This window comes from Balaenoptera acutorostrata, chromosome 17 (genome assembly GCF_949987535.1).
Source record: "Balaenoptera acutorostrata chromosome 17, mBalAcu1.1, whole genome shotgun sequence".
Classification (NCBI taxonomy): Eukaryota; Metazoa; Chordata; class Mammalia; order Artiodactyla; family Balaenopteridae; genus Balaenoptera; species Balaenoptera acutorostrata.
This window is the reverse complement of record NC_080080.1, coordinates 35950042-35964437: the sequence shown is the minus strand read 5'-3', so window position 1 is coordinate 35964437 and position 14396 is coordinate 35950042. Positions and strand designations below refer to the sequence as shown.

At 42.9% G+C, this 14396-nt stretch overlaps 1 protein-coding gene across 1 annotated transcript in view; it reads right to left on the bottom strand.

The window, feature by feature from the left end:
• The window catches only part of YWHAZ (tyrosine 3-monooxygenase/tryptophan 5-monooxygenase activation protein zeta), a 32523-nt gene extending 21499 nt beyond the window's left edge, over positions 1–11024 (bottom strand). The window contains exons 1-2 of the mRNA XM_007173406.3: positions 10627–11024; positions 7447–7751 (exon numbers count right to left, since the gene is read on the bottom strand). Coding sequence (XP_007173468.1) covers positions 7447–7740 — 294 coding nt within the window. The 5' untranslated portion in view covers positions 7741–7751; positions 10627–11024. The remainder of the gene's footprint in view (positions 1–7446; positions 7752–10626) is intronic.
• Positions 11025–14396: the final 3372 nt, after the last annotated feature.

Genomic DNA, 14396 nt, shown 5'->3' with positions numbered 1-14396 from the left:
GAAAGAAAGAAACAGCTTACATGCTGAAACCTTTTAGTTATCTATTCCAATACAAACAAACGTGAATGTGCCACGCAACAGGACCATACTGGTAGAAGTCAGATATATTCAACCATGCTTTGTTGCCCCCAAGTTCCACACTATAGCAAACTAACGTCAACAGAAAAAAATTAGTGAAATCTGCCAAGATATAAGACTATTTTATACTACATCACTACTTATGTCACATTATACCTTACCAGAAAATGCAAAACTATATCAGTGACAAACGACAACTGCTACCGCATAGCAATTTTTACAGATACAAGTTTTTCATCACTATAGGGAAATGCTCACTAGAGAATAAAGGAGAATGACCTGTTGCAAAGAAATGTACTTAGTACAATGGGAACTGATAAGAATGTGGTGGGCTAAGCATGCCATTTCTCCCAAGCCAAATTCAAATTTGTGCCACCTAAATATTAAGCGTATCATATTCCTTCAGCATACTTTACATATTAAATACCACATATGTCAGTGGTCCTGTTTTTAGGGGGAATAAAGAAATAGAGCCAATCTTCTAAAGTTCAAAAACAGCATGGACATCAAAATTAAAATAAGTTACAAATCAGAGTAATGAAACCCTCAGGAAACCCTTGGGCCATAAAGATGGGTATTAGCAATGGCTTGTGTCAGGGAAAGTAAGACCACCAAACTAGAGCTGAAGGCTTTATAGAGGGTATTCTGGCAAAGATGGAGCAAATGAACAGAAGGAAAGCACTGTTTTATAAAAAGGTAAGAAGAGTAAGAGCTGTCTGTATATAGCATAGAACCGGGAAAAGAACAGTAAAGATAGCAAGTCCGAGTGAATGACCGCCACTAGCTGTAAAAGGTTTACAATTTAGCTTCTGTCCATTAAAGTTAGGTCAAGTTTACCCTTCCTTACACCATCACTTTCTTGCCAATATGCTTCTGAGTGGGAGAGTAAGGGGTAGAACTACTACTAACTAGTACAATGGCAATGGCAAATAATGCTGGGTACTACCCACGGGAGTGCATCATACAAATGAGTATCAACAATGTAAAGGGTTGAGAACCTATGATGTAGGCAACACAGCAATAACTTGCAATCAGAAAATGAAGTCAAAGTTGAGCCCAAGATGTCATTTTGATTAAGTCTAGAAAATGTGCTAAAAATTAAGAGGTTAGGAAGGACAGGTAGTTTCAAAAGGAAGATGAATTCTTGCTTGTAGCACGCTGAAATTGACAGCAATTCTAAATCCTCTAAAGGGCAGTGTTCATTCTCAATGTAAAACCCTAATAAAGAAAAGAGCTATGGAAACCAGGATGAAATCACAAGAGGAATATCTCAGGAATTCTAGAAAAAAAATTCTAATGCTTATTGGAATTTCAATGGACCACATTAAATTTTTAACTTAGCTGACATCAGAACACCCGTAATTGACTTTTAAAAAATTTCTCATACACACAAATGTTCTTCAGTATAACTGTGTCAAAGATCACCTATTTTGGAATAAAAAACTTGTGGTCAAATTAATCTAAATGGTCCAATAACATTTAATTTAATATTATAAATGAAGAACTATTTCACATACTGGGCTCCCTCTATGTGGTAGAACCAGTCATCAGATATGAAAATAGGTATTATATTCATGGGGGGAAAAAAAAAACCCTATGTCTTTCATAGGTTAAAGCCCCAATTCCAAACAAAACCCCAAGGTTAATATATGAATGATGATAAACTATGATGGAGGGCACTGAGAATCTGTTTCTGACATTAGTAAAAGGAGAAAGTTAGTCCAAAGAACAGAACCGGATGATCAGAAATCAAAAAAATTGGTCAAATCAAAAGCTCTGATTTTCTTTATAAAAGCAGAATTGTTTTTGCATGTCTATCAACACACCTTGTAAGAGGCAAAATCTGGTGTCATTTCCTTTGCCTGAAGTTTTCATATGGCCATTAAGTCCCACATTCCTTAATTTATAACATAGTAGACCCTTCATGATCTAACCAGTACCCCTCTCTCTCCTCCTCATCTCTTGCAAAATTATTGGAAAAGGCTTTTAAATAAAGCAATGTTCCCACCTACTGTTCCGAAAGAATGAACCATCACTTAATTTGCTGGATTAACCAAATCCTACTTACCTAATAGACTGGCTTTACATTAGGCCTTTCATTCCTAAGTAAACATCAATCATGTCCATGACTTTGGGCTAAATACTTCAGATAGGTTTTTCGGCTACTCTCTGGAACTCCCTTCAGCTTCTATCAGCAGTTATATCCTTACTAAGAGTCCCATATTTGTTCCCCGAACTATGCCATTATACTTGGCTGTAATTACTTAAAATGGTATGTTACTTAAGTATTATGAAATTTAAGTATGAAAAGAAGTGTTCCTATGAAAACTAAGCTGAATGCGTCGAACGACTGGTTTTGAAAGGAGAGTCACACTCTCACACACACACACACGCACACCACTTGGGTTATTCAAACAACTAAAAGATTAGAAAAGTTGCATATTTCTAGGATTATGAACTGATTACTCTTCTAGCTTTTAAGTTCTCACTCTGCTATGCAAACTCAAACAGCATTTTGTAATGGATGCATCTATTTTAGGGGTATCTAGTAAATTATTTTCAAACTGTGGATCTATGCATATTCAGAGAAAAGGTCTTAGCTCCACATTAGCAATGGGCAAATGAACATACACATCTGTTTTAATTGAAAATAAATGTTTAGACCAAGTATGAACACATACTTGAACCACTTTCCAATTAACCAACTAACTTGGGTCTTCTACCGTACCACTGTTGAGGTGTTACCAGTAAGATTTCTTTACTGATAAAGTTGGGTTTTTAGAAGAAAAAATGAAAAGCAAAATTACTCTCCATATGCTATCACAACTCTAAGGTAGCTTTATTTTCCCTCCTTTCTAATTCAAAAGCCTCTGCTAGGGCTGAATACAATTTCTTCCTCTTTCTTGGGCAGATTAGATGCGTAAGTGTGCATGTTCCTCCTCTACTTTAAGATTTTACTCAGGTTTTTTGTTTTAAGTCCAATTTTGAATCCTTTCATCTTTTCCTCTTAGTTCACTTTTCACTATCTTCACAGCTCATCTAATCACTAAACATCTCCAGGTCATCTATACCTCCTCCTAGAACAGGCAGGAAAGACTTCATTCTTATCTAAGTATTGCTATGCCAGAAAAGGACAGGTAACCTGTTGCTCTTAATCAAGTTGTTATTCTTCCCCTTCCCACCAAATGGCAAACATCTACCTTTCCTTTCTTTGTTCCTTTATTTTCTTTCATTTACACTTCACACACCTCAGACTTCCCAAATATACAAAATACCCCACCAGGGTCAATATTTAATGGTTATCATGAAAACTCTTTTAGAAAGACTACTGAATTTTATTCCCAAAAAGACTATCCAATGTACTCCTTCCTGGAAGGGACTGTTGCTATCTGCTATGTCACATAAGGTCTTTGTACTGAAACATACCAAAAGCAGTTATTTGACAAAAACATGTAAATATATACAGTCGTGAAAATGAATATGACACTGCAGAATTCTTCTGAGAAGCCCTTATTCCAATAAGTGAACTGCCTAGTAATTTTCAACTTAAAACTCTATATAGCAGTTTTTAAAGCCTAAGACACATATTAACACATTATTGACCAGGGGATTTCTGCAGAAACTAACGCCTGTGGCCATAATATGTCTCTGGTCAAAAATGTGTTAACATATTCAGACTAGGAAGGACCCCAAAGCTGCCTGGTTTCCTAGCCTGCTCCTGCTTAATGGCAGTTCTATGAGCTAGAGATAAAAACCAGTGCCCAGCAACCACACCTTAAAAACGTAGAGAAGCATAATAAAATGGAACGCAGTCAAGTTAACTGAATCACACAACTACTGTTGCCAACTGTTACAAATGGCAGACTCATGATTTTACTGATTTGTGAAAGGAAGCCATTCTTTACCTTATACCAGTGGCTCAATTTTTAAATGAAACCTTTGAAAATTTTCTGGCCAGTATGGGCCCTCTGCCCTAGAAAAATACACAATTTTTAAGGCTTCTTGGATCTTTTAAATCCCATTCTTGGACTCCTGAGTTAGGAGACCTCTATATTATTAGAGGCAGGTTTGTACTATTGTCACTGCTTTAAACAGAAGCCCAAAACTGAGATAAATTGGGGCACTAAGAGTACCTGATTTTCTTTCTCCACAACAATCCTAAGGGGTAGATATTATTCCCATTTAATTGAGCTCAGTTTTCTCTGAGGGATGAAAGATTTCTTTAGGCCACTCGGCTATTCAATGGTAAAAAGTCGGTTTGACTTAAAACCTGGAGCTCTTTTTACGACGCTACATTCTTCTTTGCGTTTGAATTAGGTTCAATCTAGTATGCATAGCCTCATTTCATTTTCCATTTCATCATGTTCAAGATAAACTACCCAATTTTTTGGCTTCTTGTGAGTTTAGGCAGAAGAGGTGTTGATCCCCTCCCCCACTAACACGAGAGCTTTTGGTCTAAGATCTGGTAGAAAAGGCAGACTGCATTAGTTCACAATTTAACAACACAAGGAAGAAAACTGCAAATTTTCTGGCATAAAGAGAAGTCCATGTTGTGAAGAATAAAGCCAGTGACCATTTTCCACAGTAATGCTCTAAAACTTTTGTCCAAAGTAACATGTTCCCTGCTCTTTCTCTGCTTAAATAAATGGTATAAATTAAGCAAACACTTGATAAAGTGCACATAACCAGAATGGCGGTAACCTAATAATGGACTAAAGAGCTCTTCAGAAAAACTTTGAACCGTGGAGGTTAGTTCCCACTAATAGGAAGAAAGAGAATATGTTCTTAGCCAGTATGACACAGGTACTCAATAGAACAATGAAGTCTGGTTCATCACTGATGCCAATAATGTTAATTCTGAAAAGGAATTACCTGCTTGTTTTCCTCAAATTAAAAGTCAAAGTTCAGAAAAAAACTAGAGTAATAAAAATTGTAACTGGTTATATTTTTATAAGTAAGATATTGAGATATAATTAAGCACACTTTCATTAATCATCAAGTAAATCAGTTCAAACAATTTTTTTCTCTAGGAGAAATAACAGTTCTGCTATATTTTACTCTTCCATTTTACTAAAAAGGGGAAAAGGAATTTTATGCAAGATGTTTCCAGAGTCAACATGACCTGCCTGAAAAAAGATGACAGGGAAAGAAAGAAGCCTGCCTGTAACGAATCACAGTATCTGTAAATATCGAATTTTCCCAAGTTGAAACAGAAAAGGCCTTGGAAAATTAGCAGTGCTGCTGACCTAGTTCTATTATCCTCTTTTCCAAAAGAAGCCTTTTTGCTCATTTACTTAACAAATACTTGAGTATCTACTATATGTTAGGAGGCATGAGCCATGCAAAGATCACTAATGGAGCTTTACTTTAGAAAAGACTAAGGCTGGAAGCAAAAGCTTGTTTAGGATTCTCTGAGTCTTTTGTATAATAAAAGAATTAAACTTTCATTTATCTATACTTTCCAAGTGGAAATTTTGTTTAGACTTGGTAAGAAGCCAGTGCTATTCTGAAGAACATGGGTAGTGACCAGTATGAAACCCCCTTAATAATCATATCAACAAGGAGAAGCTATTTAGAGATTAATCCAGTTATTCTCACCCACTGATCCTATTTTTTTTCCTTGATAAGGAAACCAAAGGGAAGTAAAGTTAAAACTGCTATAGTCTTTTCCTAGGAAAATCCTCACAATGACAGGACCTTTTATACTTCTTGTGTGGAAAACATGCAAATACCTACCTGGAATCGCAAATAAGCTGTAAGTAGAGGGTAAATGTTACTGCGTCCCCCATTTATTCCTAAAATTGACTTTTGTCTTAAGGGAAATTATAACTTGTAGCAAACTCTTTGAAACCAAAATAAAAATTATTTGATCTATTAGGTGTAATAATTGGAGGAAAAACATCAGAGCGAACAAAACTCAGTAACGTACACAGGTACTAATCAGTAAACAGAGCAAGGTGGGAAAAGCCCGACATGTTCTTTATTATAGGAAAATATCATATTTTCAAATTTTAACTATTCTTATTACCTTAGCAAACCACAAGATGAGCATTTGTCATTTAGTATAAATAAAAGCCAGAACTCCCTTCTCATCTTAGAAATGAATGATAGCTATCAATGTAAAGATTTCAAGTAAGCAATCAAAAACAAACCACACACAAGACAGATACCACATAAGACTGTGCGCCCACGTTAAGATAAAAAATATTATTGTTCTTTAAAAAGATAGCCTAAAGAAAATTATCATTTAAGAAAAAAACTCATAATTTAGGAACTGAAGATATTCCATTAGTCTCAGACTAGTATAAAGGAATCATAATACCATTATAACTTTAACAAAAACTCCAAACCCACAACATGAGAAATAATCCTATATCGCTCGTTATAGTAGTTCTTCCGTGAACAAGGTTCAAATAATTAAGTAGTGCAGCTGGATTTTCAGAGGAATTGGGATACTGCATCTCTCTATATACCAGAGCCCTGCCATACTGAGACCCAATGTGTAACCTGAAATCCTGAAATACAAGAGAAATCATTTAGTAAAACCCACTTCAAATATTATTCCAAAAACTCCTGCTTCATTAAAAGGGGAAAGTATTAGTGTATATAGGTTGTTACATGCTAAATGGTTGGATCTCCTACCAATTTATCCTCAGATTTAAACTTTTCTGACACAGAAAATCATCATTTGTAGGAAAATTTTAAAATTAACCAAAATGTAATGTTCAATTCTTTTAAGCTATTTAGAGAAGCAGTGCTTCAACAAGTAGATACTGAATACTTAAAATACTTCTTGAATGAACCTGGAAAAATCAAGCTTCAGTTTTTCATAATCTTTTATTGTGGTTGTCAGTGTTCAAAGTTGACCTCCAACACTTAAATGCAGGAAGAGGCAAAAGCAACTGTGAAGCCAGTTTTCTGCATGGCTGACTCATTACATTAACATTATAGCGGCTAATCCAGGGAAGGCTATTAAGTCTACAGTGAGTCTCCTATTACATCTTACCTAAAACAGGGTATGTAAAATTCCTGCATCCATATATGTACTTTAAAGAAAATCAGCTCTAGAACTACTACAAATATTCTAACCATAACTGAAATGATATACTATTACTTTACCTTTTCAATTAGAACAAAAAACACTACTAATCTATTTGAACTGATTGATAATCATCTTTGCATTTACCTTATACAACTGTCTTAACATCTTTTAGTAATGACACCCTGAAAGACTTGTAAATCTAGAACACCCCATTTTTAAAAGAAAAAGAAAAACCAAAGAAGGAAAAAGTTGAGAGTACCCTAACTGATACGCATTACAGGAACTCTATATTATAGCGACGCTAAACTGAATGGTTTGATTCTCACCAGTACATCATTGCAGATATCTCTTAGCTCGGTCTCAATTTTCTCTCTGTATTCTCGAGCCATCTGCTGTTTTTTCTCAGCACCTTCCGTCTTTTGCTCAATACTTGAGACGACCCTCCAAGATGACCTACGGGCTCCTACAACATTTTTATAAGCAACTGAGAGAAGATTCCTCTCCTCGTTGGATAATTCAGCTCCTTGCTCAGTTACAGACTTCATGCAGGCCGCCATGTCGTCATATCGCTCAGCCTGCTCGGCCAGTTTGGCCTTCTGCACCAGCTCATTTTTATCCATGACTGGATGTTCTGCCGGGGAAAAAAAAAAAAGTAGCATTTAGATATTTTTTTCCATTAAAACAAACAGACTGAAAATTATACCTTTTGTAAAAAAGCTATGTTAACACCTCAAACCTAATTACCTATGGAAGATTTTTTACATGAGAAATTTAATGCAACCTCACAAAAGAATGCTAAGGAAAAAAAAAAAACTGGCATGCTCAGCATGCAGAGGGTACATTTAAAGCCATTAACACTGGTTTAGCAAAACTAAAATTGCATTACCTCATCTTTGTTCAGAAGATCCTAATTTCACAAAAGGTTAAAGCACATTTCGCCAAGAGGCAGCCTTAAAAACCAACCGTTATCTTACTTGGTCAAAATCTCAACTCCAGTTTCAAGTATCACTAAATAATCCAAAATTAAGCAGCTTTTAGTGAAAACACCACCTATGAAGAACATTGTACTATCACACTCCCAGAATCACGATACCTGTCAGTTGAATGTAATTCATGTCCTTTTACTTTGTTAATAGCTACGCTTGTCAGGAGTGTTTAAATTTTAGTTGGTATCACCCCCACCCCAAGTCCACTGATCTTTGCAACAGCTGATCGTAGCATGCCAATTTTCTGTGAGAAATGACCAAACTGCTTGTTTTAAGATACTGTGAATGTAAAACCACCACCAAGGATCAATACATAACTGACCCTAACGTTTCATTTATCTGTACCTTGTTATATGCACACAGGCTTAAAAAATAACACCCATGAATCCTGGAACTTCATTCTTACTATCTGCGAGCACTAAAATGTATATATTAAGTGCTTCCCGGTGTCACCAGTGTTTCTGATGTCATTGTTCAGTTTAAATGCAGAATTACTGCATTGTTCCTAGTAGTCAAAATCTAATTGAATACATTATCACCCGAGCTGCCCTTATATCGTAACTTCCTAATTCTTTCTCATTTTAAAGCTCCTTCGACTTTTCAATTTCCCCTGTTTTACTACTCCTTAAGATATCCTTCTGAAAGGTCCTAAAGCAGCACAGAAAGCTACTAACCCATACAGTGGTCCCACAGGGTACAGGATTTATGATGAACAGAAGAGTCACTGTCATTCACTACGGGAAATGACTCCCTTTCTTTACCTTCCCAGGAAAATCCCGCAATACTTTTTTTTAAAAAAACCAAATCGGCACAGGTCCTCTGTGTTTGAACAAGTGATTAGCGAGCTTGTATGGGAACTAGACTGTTTCAATGCGAAAATTAAAATTTGTAATCGCATAACCTCCCCACCCCCCTCTTCTTGAAATTACTAATTTCTCCCCTAGGAACTCAAAAACGCTCTCGGACTAATGCTTCTAATGCTTCTAATGAAAATTATCTAAGACCAGTACAAAGGTTTCTCTCCCCAACCCTTCGGGTACAAGCGGGAAATGGATTAGGTTTCTTAGAATAACCAGCGCTCCAAGGACTGGCCGCACCCATTTAACCCTTAACCGGCCTAAGACGTCGAAGAGGGTGAAATGAAAACGGGCCGACTGCGACTTTAAAGTGCAAACCCTTCCGTCCGCGCCATCCGCAACCCCCCTCCTTGGCTCCGCCCAAGCTGGTGCCTCCGCTCGGTCCCCGAGTCTCCCTCTTTGTCATGGCGGATCTGTGTCAAGGAGCCCAACCTACTGCCGAGTGTTAATTCCCCCACCGGGGCCGGAGGGAGGAGCCGCGCGCCCCCGCCCGAGCCGGGGAGGGGGAGCCGCCCGCGCCGGGGGCACCGACGCCAGCGCCGCCCGCAGAAGCGGAACCAGACGGGCCGGCCGCGGACACACCCCACTCTCCCACCGGCGTCCGTCCGCCACCGGCCACCGCGGGTGCTTACTTAGTCTACGGGGATCCGACAGCTGCGGCAGGTGGGGGAGGGGCGAGCCACACCCAGGCGAGCCGGGCCACCGCCGGCTGTTATGCTCCGGCTCACCCGCCCCGCAGAGCGAGGTCCCCGTCTACACACCCAGACCAGGACCCTTCAGTTTCAGCCCCCACGGGAGCGAGCGAGACACGCGGCCCACCGTCTTCCCCATCCCCATCCCTACCTGGGCTCCCAGCCCCCCTCCACCCGGACACAGAAAGCCAGCCCATCCCCCACCCCGCCAGGAATATTCAAGTCCCCCCCCCGCGGAACCCAGGAAATTCGGCTCTGGGTCGCGGGCGAGCCCCACCCCGGGGCCGGGTCGCCCGAAGTGCGGCCTCGCCCAGGTCTACCTGGCGGGCGCTTCCGGGCCGCCCCGGCTCACAACCCGGTGCTCGGGCCTCCCGCCGCGCCGCCGCCCGGGTGGGGGAGGGCTGGGTGCCGCCGCCGCAGCGCGGGGCGCGGAGGCTGCGCCGAGGAGCGGGCGGGAGAAGCAGGGGAGGGGAGAGGAGGGGGAGGCGGCGGGGAGGGGGCGGCCTCACCTGCGCCACTGCAATGCCCGCAGCCGCCGAGTCATTATCTCGGGCGGAAACGGGCAGCGGGGCGGCGCTGAGGAGGGAGCTTCGGGGGCGCGGGTGGGAACGGATCGCAGCCGGCGGTGCCTCGGCCACCCCCGGGAGCCGGCGACCGGGCGGGTCCCGGGGATCTGGCGTGTGGGCGCCCTTCCCACCAAGGGGGACGGGACCAGGGCCGGGCGCTCATCGCGGCCGAGGCGTTGATGCGGAAGCAAGTAGCCCGAAGCAGCCGCGAGCCGCCCGCCCGAATCCAGCGGAAGAGAAGCCGCCGCCCGTCTCCGCCTGAGGAGACTCCGCCTCAGCCCAGCGCCGCTCCCGCCGGGCGAGTGGGGCTGAAGGGATGCGGAGTGGGGACGGCCCCCGCGCTTTCGGAAGGCTGGCCTGGGACAGGAAGGCGCCGGGCGAGGCGGCGGCGGCCGGGTCCCTTACCTGTGTCCGGAGTGGGTGGCGACGGACGGACGGGGCTCAGCGGTCTCTGGGCGGCAGCGGCGAGGCTGAGACTCTGTCCCTGGATCTCGCTGCTCACAGGCTACAGCCGCTCCGCAGACACGGGGTTTCCTCCAATCACCAGCCCCGGCAGCAGGGGCGCCACACGCACGATGACGTCAAACGCTGCTATGGCAACCGTTGATTGGTGCCCACAGCTCAGGGGGCCCAGAGCAACCGCCGCTCCCCAGCGCGCGGCCGTCTTGCCCGCCCGCACTAGAGGGCGAGCGGAGGAGCGCGCGTCCTCTCCGCTCCCAACACTCCTCCCCAGCCCGCTCGGCTTCCAGCTTCTCTACTCCTGTCCTGAGTGCGCCTGAACAGGAAGCTCTTTTTTTTTTTTTTTTCTCCTGGCCACCAATACCCCCACCCCTCACTCGCCTTCCCTTCGGATCCCCCCGCTACCTCCGCCGGCTCACTCTTCTAAACCAGCCAGCAGGAAATTTCTCCCCACCCCCACCGTAGCTTTTCTTGCGATCCTTCTGCGCCTGCGCCAGTTACTCTCTCTAGAAGGGGCTCCCGTTCAGCAACATCCGGGACCTTTCACATCCTCCCCCCTACCACCTCCCAGCCGCCTGGCCCGCCCCGCCCTCCGTGTTTCGCGGTGGTAGCTGCCCCCGGGGCCATCCGAGGGGCGGGATTACGAGAGCGGCTCCGCGGCGCGGGCGTTATGATCTGGAGTTGGGGGGGTGGGAGGGCGCGGTCAGAGGGTCGGGGAGGGGCGTGGTGGCGCACTACCCCGCTAGCCCGCCGCTCCCCCACGCCGGGCGGGGCGACCGGGGCGCGCGGCCCCTCCCTTTCTCCCTTCCGCCGCCGCGGCTTTACCTGCTGGCTCGCGGAAAGCGGCCGGAGGCCTTTTAAGGCTCGGCAGAGAGTGAGGCGTCCGGTCCCAGAGGGTGGGCTGAGCGACGGGATGGTTTTCCAGTCGGGACTTGGGGATCAGCGCGCAATGACAGCTGCGAGGGGACAATGGGTGGGCGCGAAGTGGGGCTGAGGTGGGGCGGGCGGGTGGAGCTGAGGCCTGGAAGGAGGCTCTCAAAGCCTACAACCGCCGAGGGGAAAAGACAGCTTCCTTAGATGGAGGATTTGAGGTGGCCGTGGAGGCCTTAACAAGAAGGGAGGCAAAGAAAGAGGTTTGACCGTATTGCCTCGTTTCTCGTAGGTTACATTTTTCTGTCCAAATAAAGCTTTCACTTAAAGGCCTCATGCTGCAGTGGTTTAAAACGTAATGATGATTACGTATTTTCTCCTGAAGCAAGGTTTTAGGGACTCGGGGGTTCCCGGGGCCTGGATTGACCCAGCTGGCGGTGGGCCGCAGGCAGGGCGAGGAGCAGAGACCCGGAGCCAGGAAGAGAGGAAAGAGAAGGGCGGAAATTGCAGGTGCCGCATTAACGTGCCAACCTAAAACGGTAGGGCCTCCACCCAGTCAATTTAAGGAAGTTCTAAGAGATACATTCACAGTGTGAAATGTCCCTGATCTGTCTTCCTTTAAATGTATTAGAGCTTAGAAAAGATGAGTGCCTGGTTGACCTGCAAAACCAGTTGCAAAAGTCGTCTGGAGTTTATAGAACTCAGAGCTCTTCCTACCACCCATGTGTAAACTCCATCTTGGCCTCATTGACTTTTCCAACATCTCTTTACTGAGCACCTACTAGAGCCCTGCTTTAGGCACAGCTGACGAAGGAGCCTCACAGGAGTTAAGCCTCAAGTTCCGCAGAGGATTGAACTTACGGGTAGCAGACACAGAAAATGTTTCCTCCTTCATCCAGCACCTGGTTCTTCGGAGCACCTTGTCTTGTTCTGTATGATGGATACAGTGTCTGTGCCACAAGACTGTTCTACAAATGACGTTTTGCCTGAAGTTCCAACTGGCATTTAGATACTAAAAGATAAACCAGGAAGAGAGTTTTCCAGTGACCGGTTCAATTTCAGTGTTTTTTATTTTCCCCATCGGAACAGAGTCATCATAGGCTGAATGGATGAACAAATTGATCAGGGTTTTGTTTCTGGGATATTAAAGTCACCTTTCTTTGACTCCCAAGCAAATTCTTTTAGGGAGTGAGTCACTTAAAATGACTAATATTTCAAAAGATTTCTTTAAAAAAATTTTTTTTGGCCTCCAGTTTTGTGCTAGGCACCAGAAATTTGACAGAAGGTACTAAGTTTAAAAAATTTTTCTTAAAAGGAAATTGATGGGAGTTCCTGGTGGCCTAGTGGTTAGGATTCCAGGCTTTCACTGCTGTGACCTGGGTTCAATCCCTGGTCAGGGAGCTGAGATCCTGTAAACCACGTGCCCCCCACCCCCCCCAGAAAACTGATGTTTCTTTAATATCTCAAATACATGCCTAGATAGAATATATGCCCTTTGTTTTAGAGGAAGTTTCGGGATTTCTCTGCATAAATAAGTTGTGGATTTACCTTAGGAAACAGCTAAGTTAGGTTTTTGCCTCCTGCTTTAAATAGCAAGGCTTTTTTGGTGAAACGACAGGAGCTATTAGGTTTAACATACTCAGATCAACATGCTCATGGAATAAAGTGTAATGAGGTTGCAGGGGAGCAAGAATAGGGAATGTCATGAAAGCCCCAATTGATAAGTATTTTGAGGAACAGGAATAATATATGGCAAGGATAATTGAAAACAAAGAAATAGAACCTATGAACTTGAACTCTAGGACAATTACTAGAGACTTTCAGTGGTAGCCTAACCTGTTTTTATTTTCTTCACTGCTCAACTCTTGCCTCCGTCCAGTTGCTTAACCGTCTGTACCTTGATATCCCCATCAATAAAATACTGGTAATAAAAACACTTAACTCATTAAGTGGTGTTGAGGATTATATGAAGACATGTATAGGGGACTTCCCTGGTGGTCCACTGGCTAAGACTCTGCATTCCCAGTGCTGGGGGCCCAGGTTCAATCCCTGGTCAGGGAACTAGATCCCACATGCTGCAACTAAAGATACTGCATGCCGCAACTAAGACCCGGTGCAGCCCAATGCATAAATAAATATTTTTAAAAATAAATAAATGAAGATATATATATACACATACATATATTTATATATACATATATAAATGTATAATAAAAGTATAAATATCTTATATAAGCAACTATATAAGTATCTTAAAATGTGAAAGATATACATATGTATAACATAATAATGTATGTGATCTCTATCTTATATATATTATAGATATATATTATGCTTATACTTAATTATCCTTATTATAATATATACAATAGTCTGTATTTTATATACATAGTGCCTAGCAGCATTCCCTGCTAACTTAGCTATTATTATTCATTTGTAGATGGATATATCTGATGTCTCTGATGGTATCTGATGAAACCATATATTTAAAACGTCTTTGAAAAGTATGAGGTATAAAGGTGTTCACTCTGGAAATGCAACTTTGTTAGTCTGTTAGCGCAAAGGAGCCGTAAGTGATAGGTCAGTGACTATTGCTCCATTCCTGTACAAGAGACTGCAATGATCTCCTCAGATCTACGTTATACGTTAAAATGGGAAAGCGTTCAGGTGAATTAGTGTAAGTCCATCGTTTTTTGTTTTTTTTTGTTTTTTTTATAAATTTATTTATTTATGTTTGGCTGTGTTGGGTCTTCGTTTCTGTGCGAGGGCTTTCTCTAGTTGCGGCGAGCGGGGGCCACTCTTCATCGCGGTGAGCAGGCCTCTCACTATCGCGGTCTCTCTTGTTG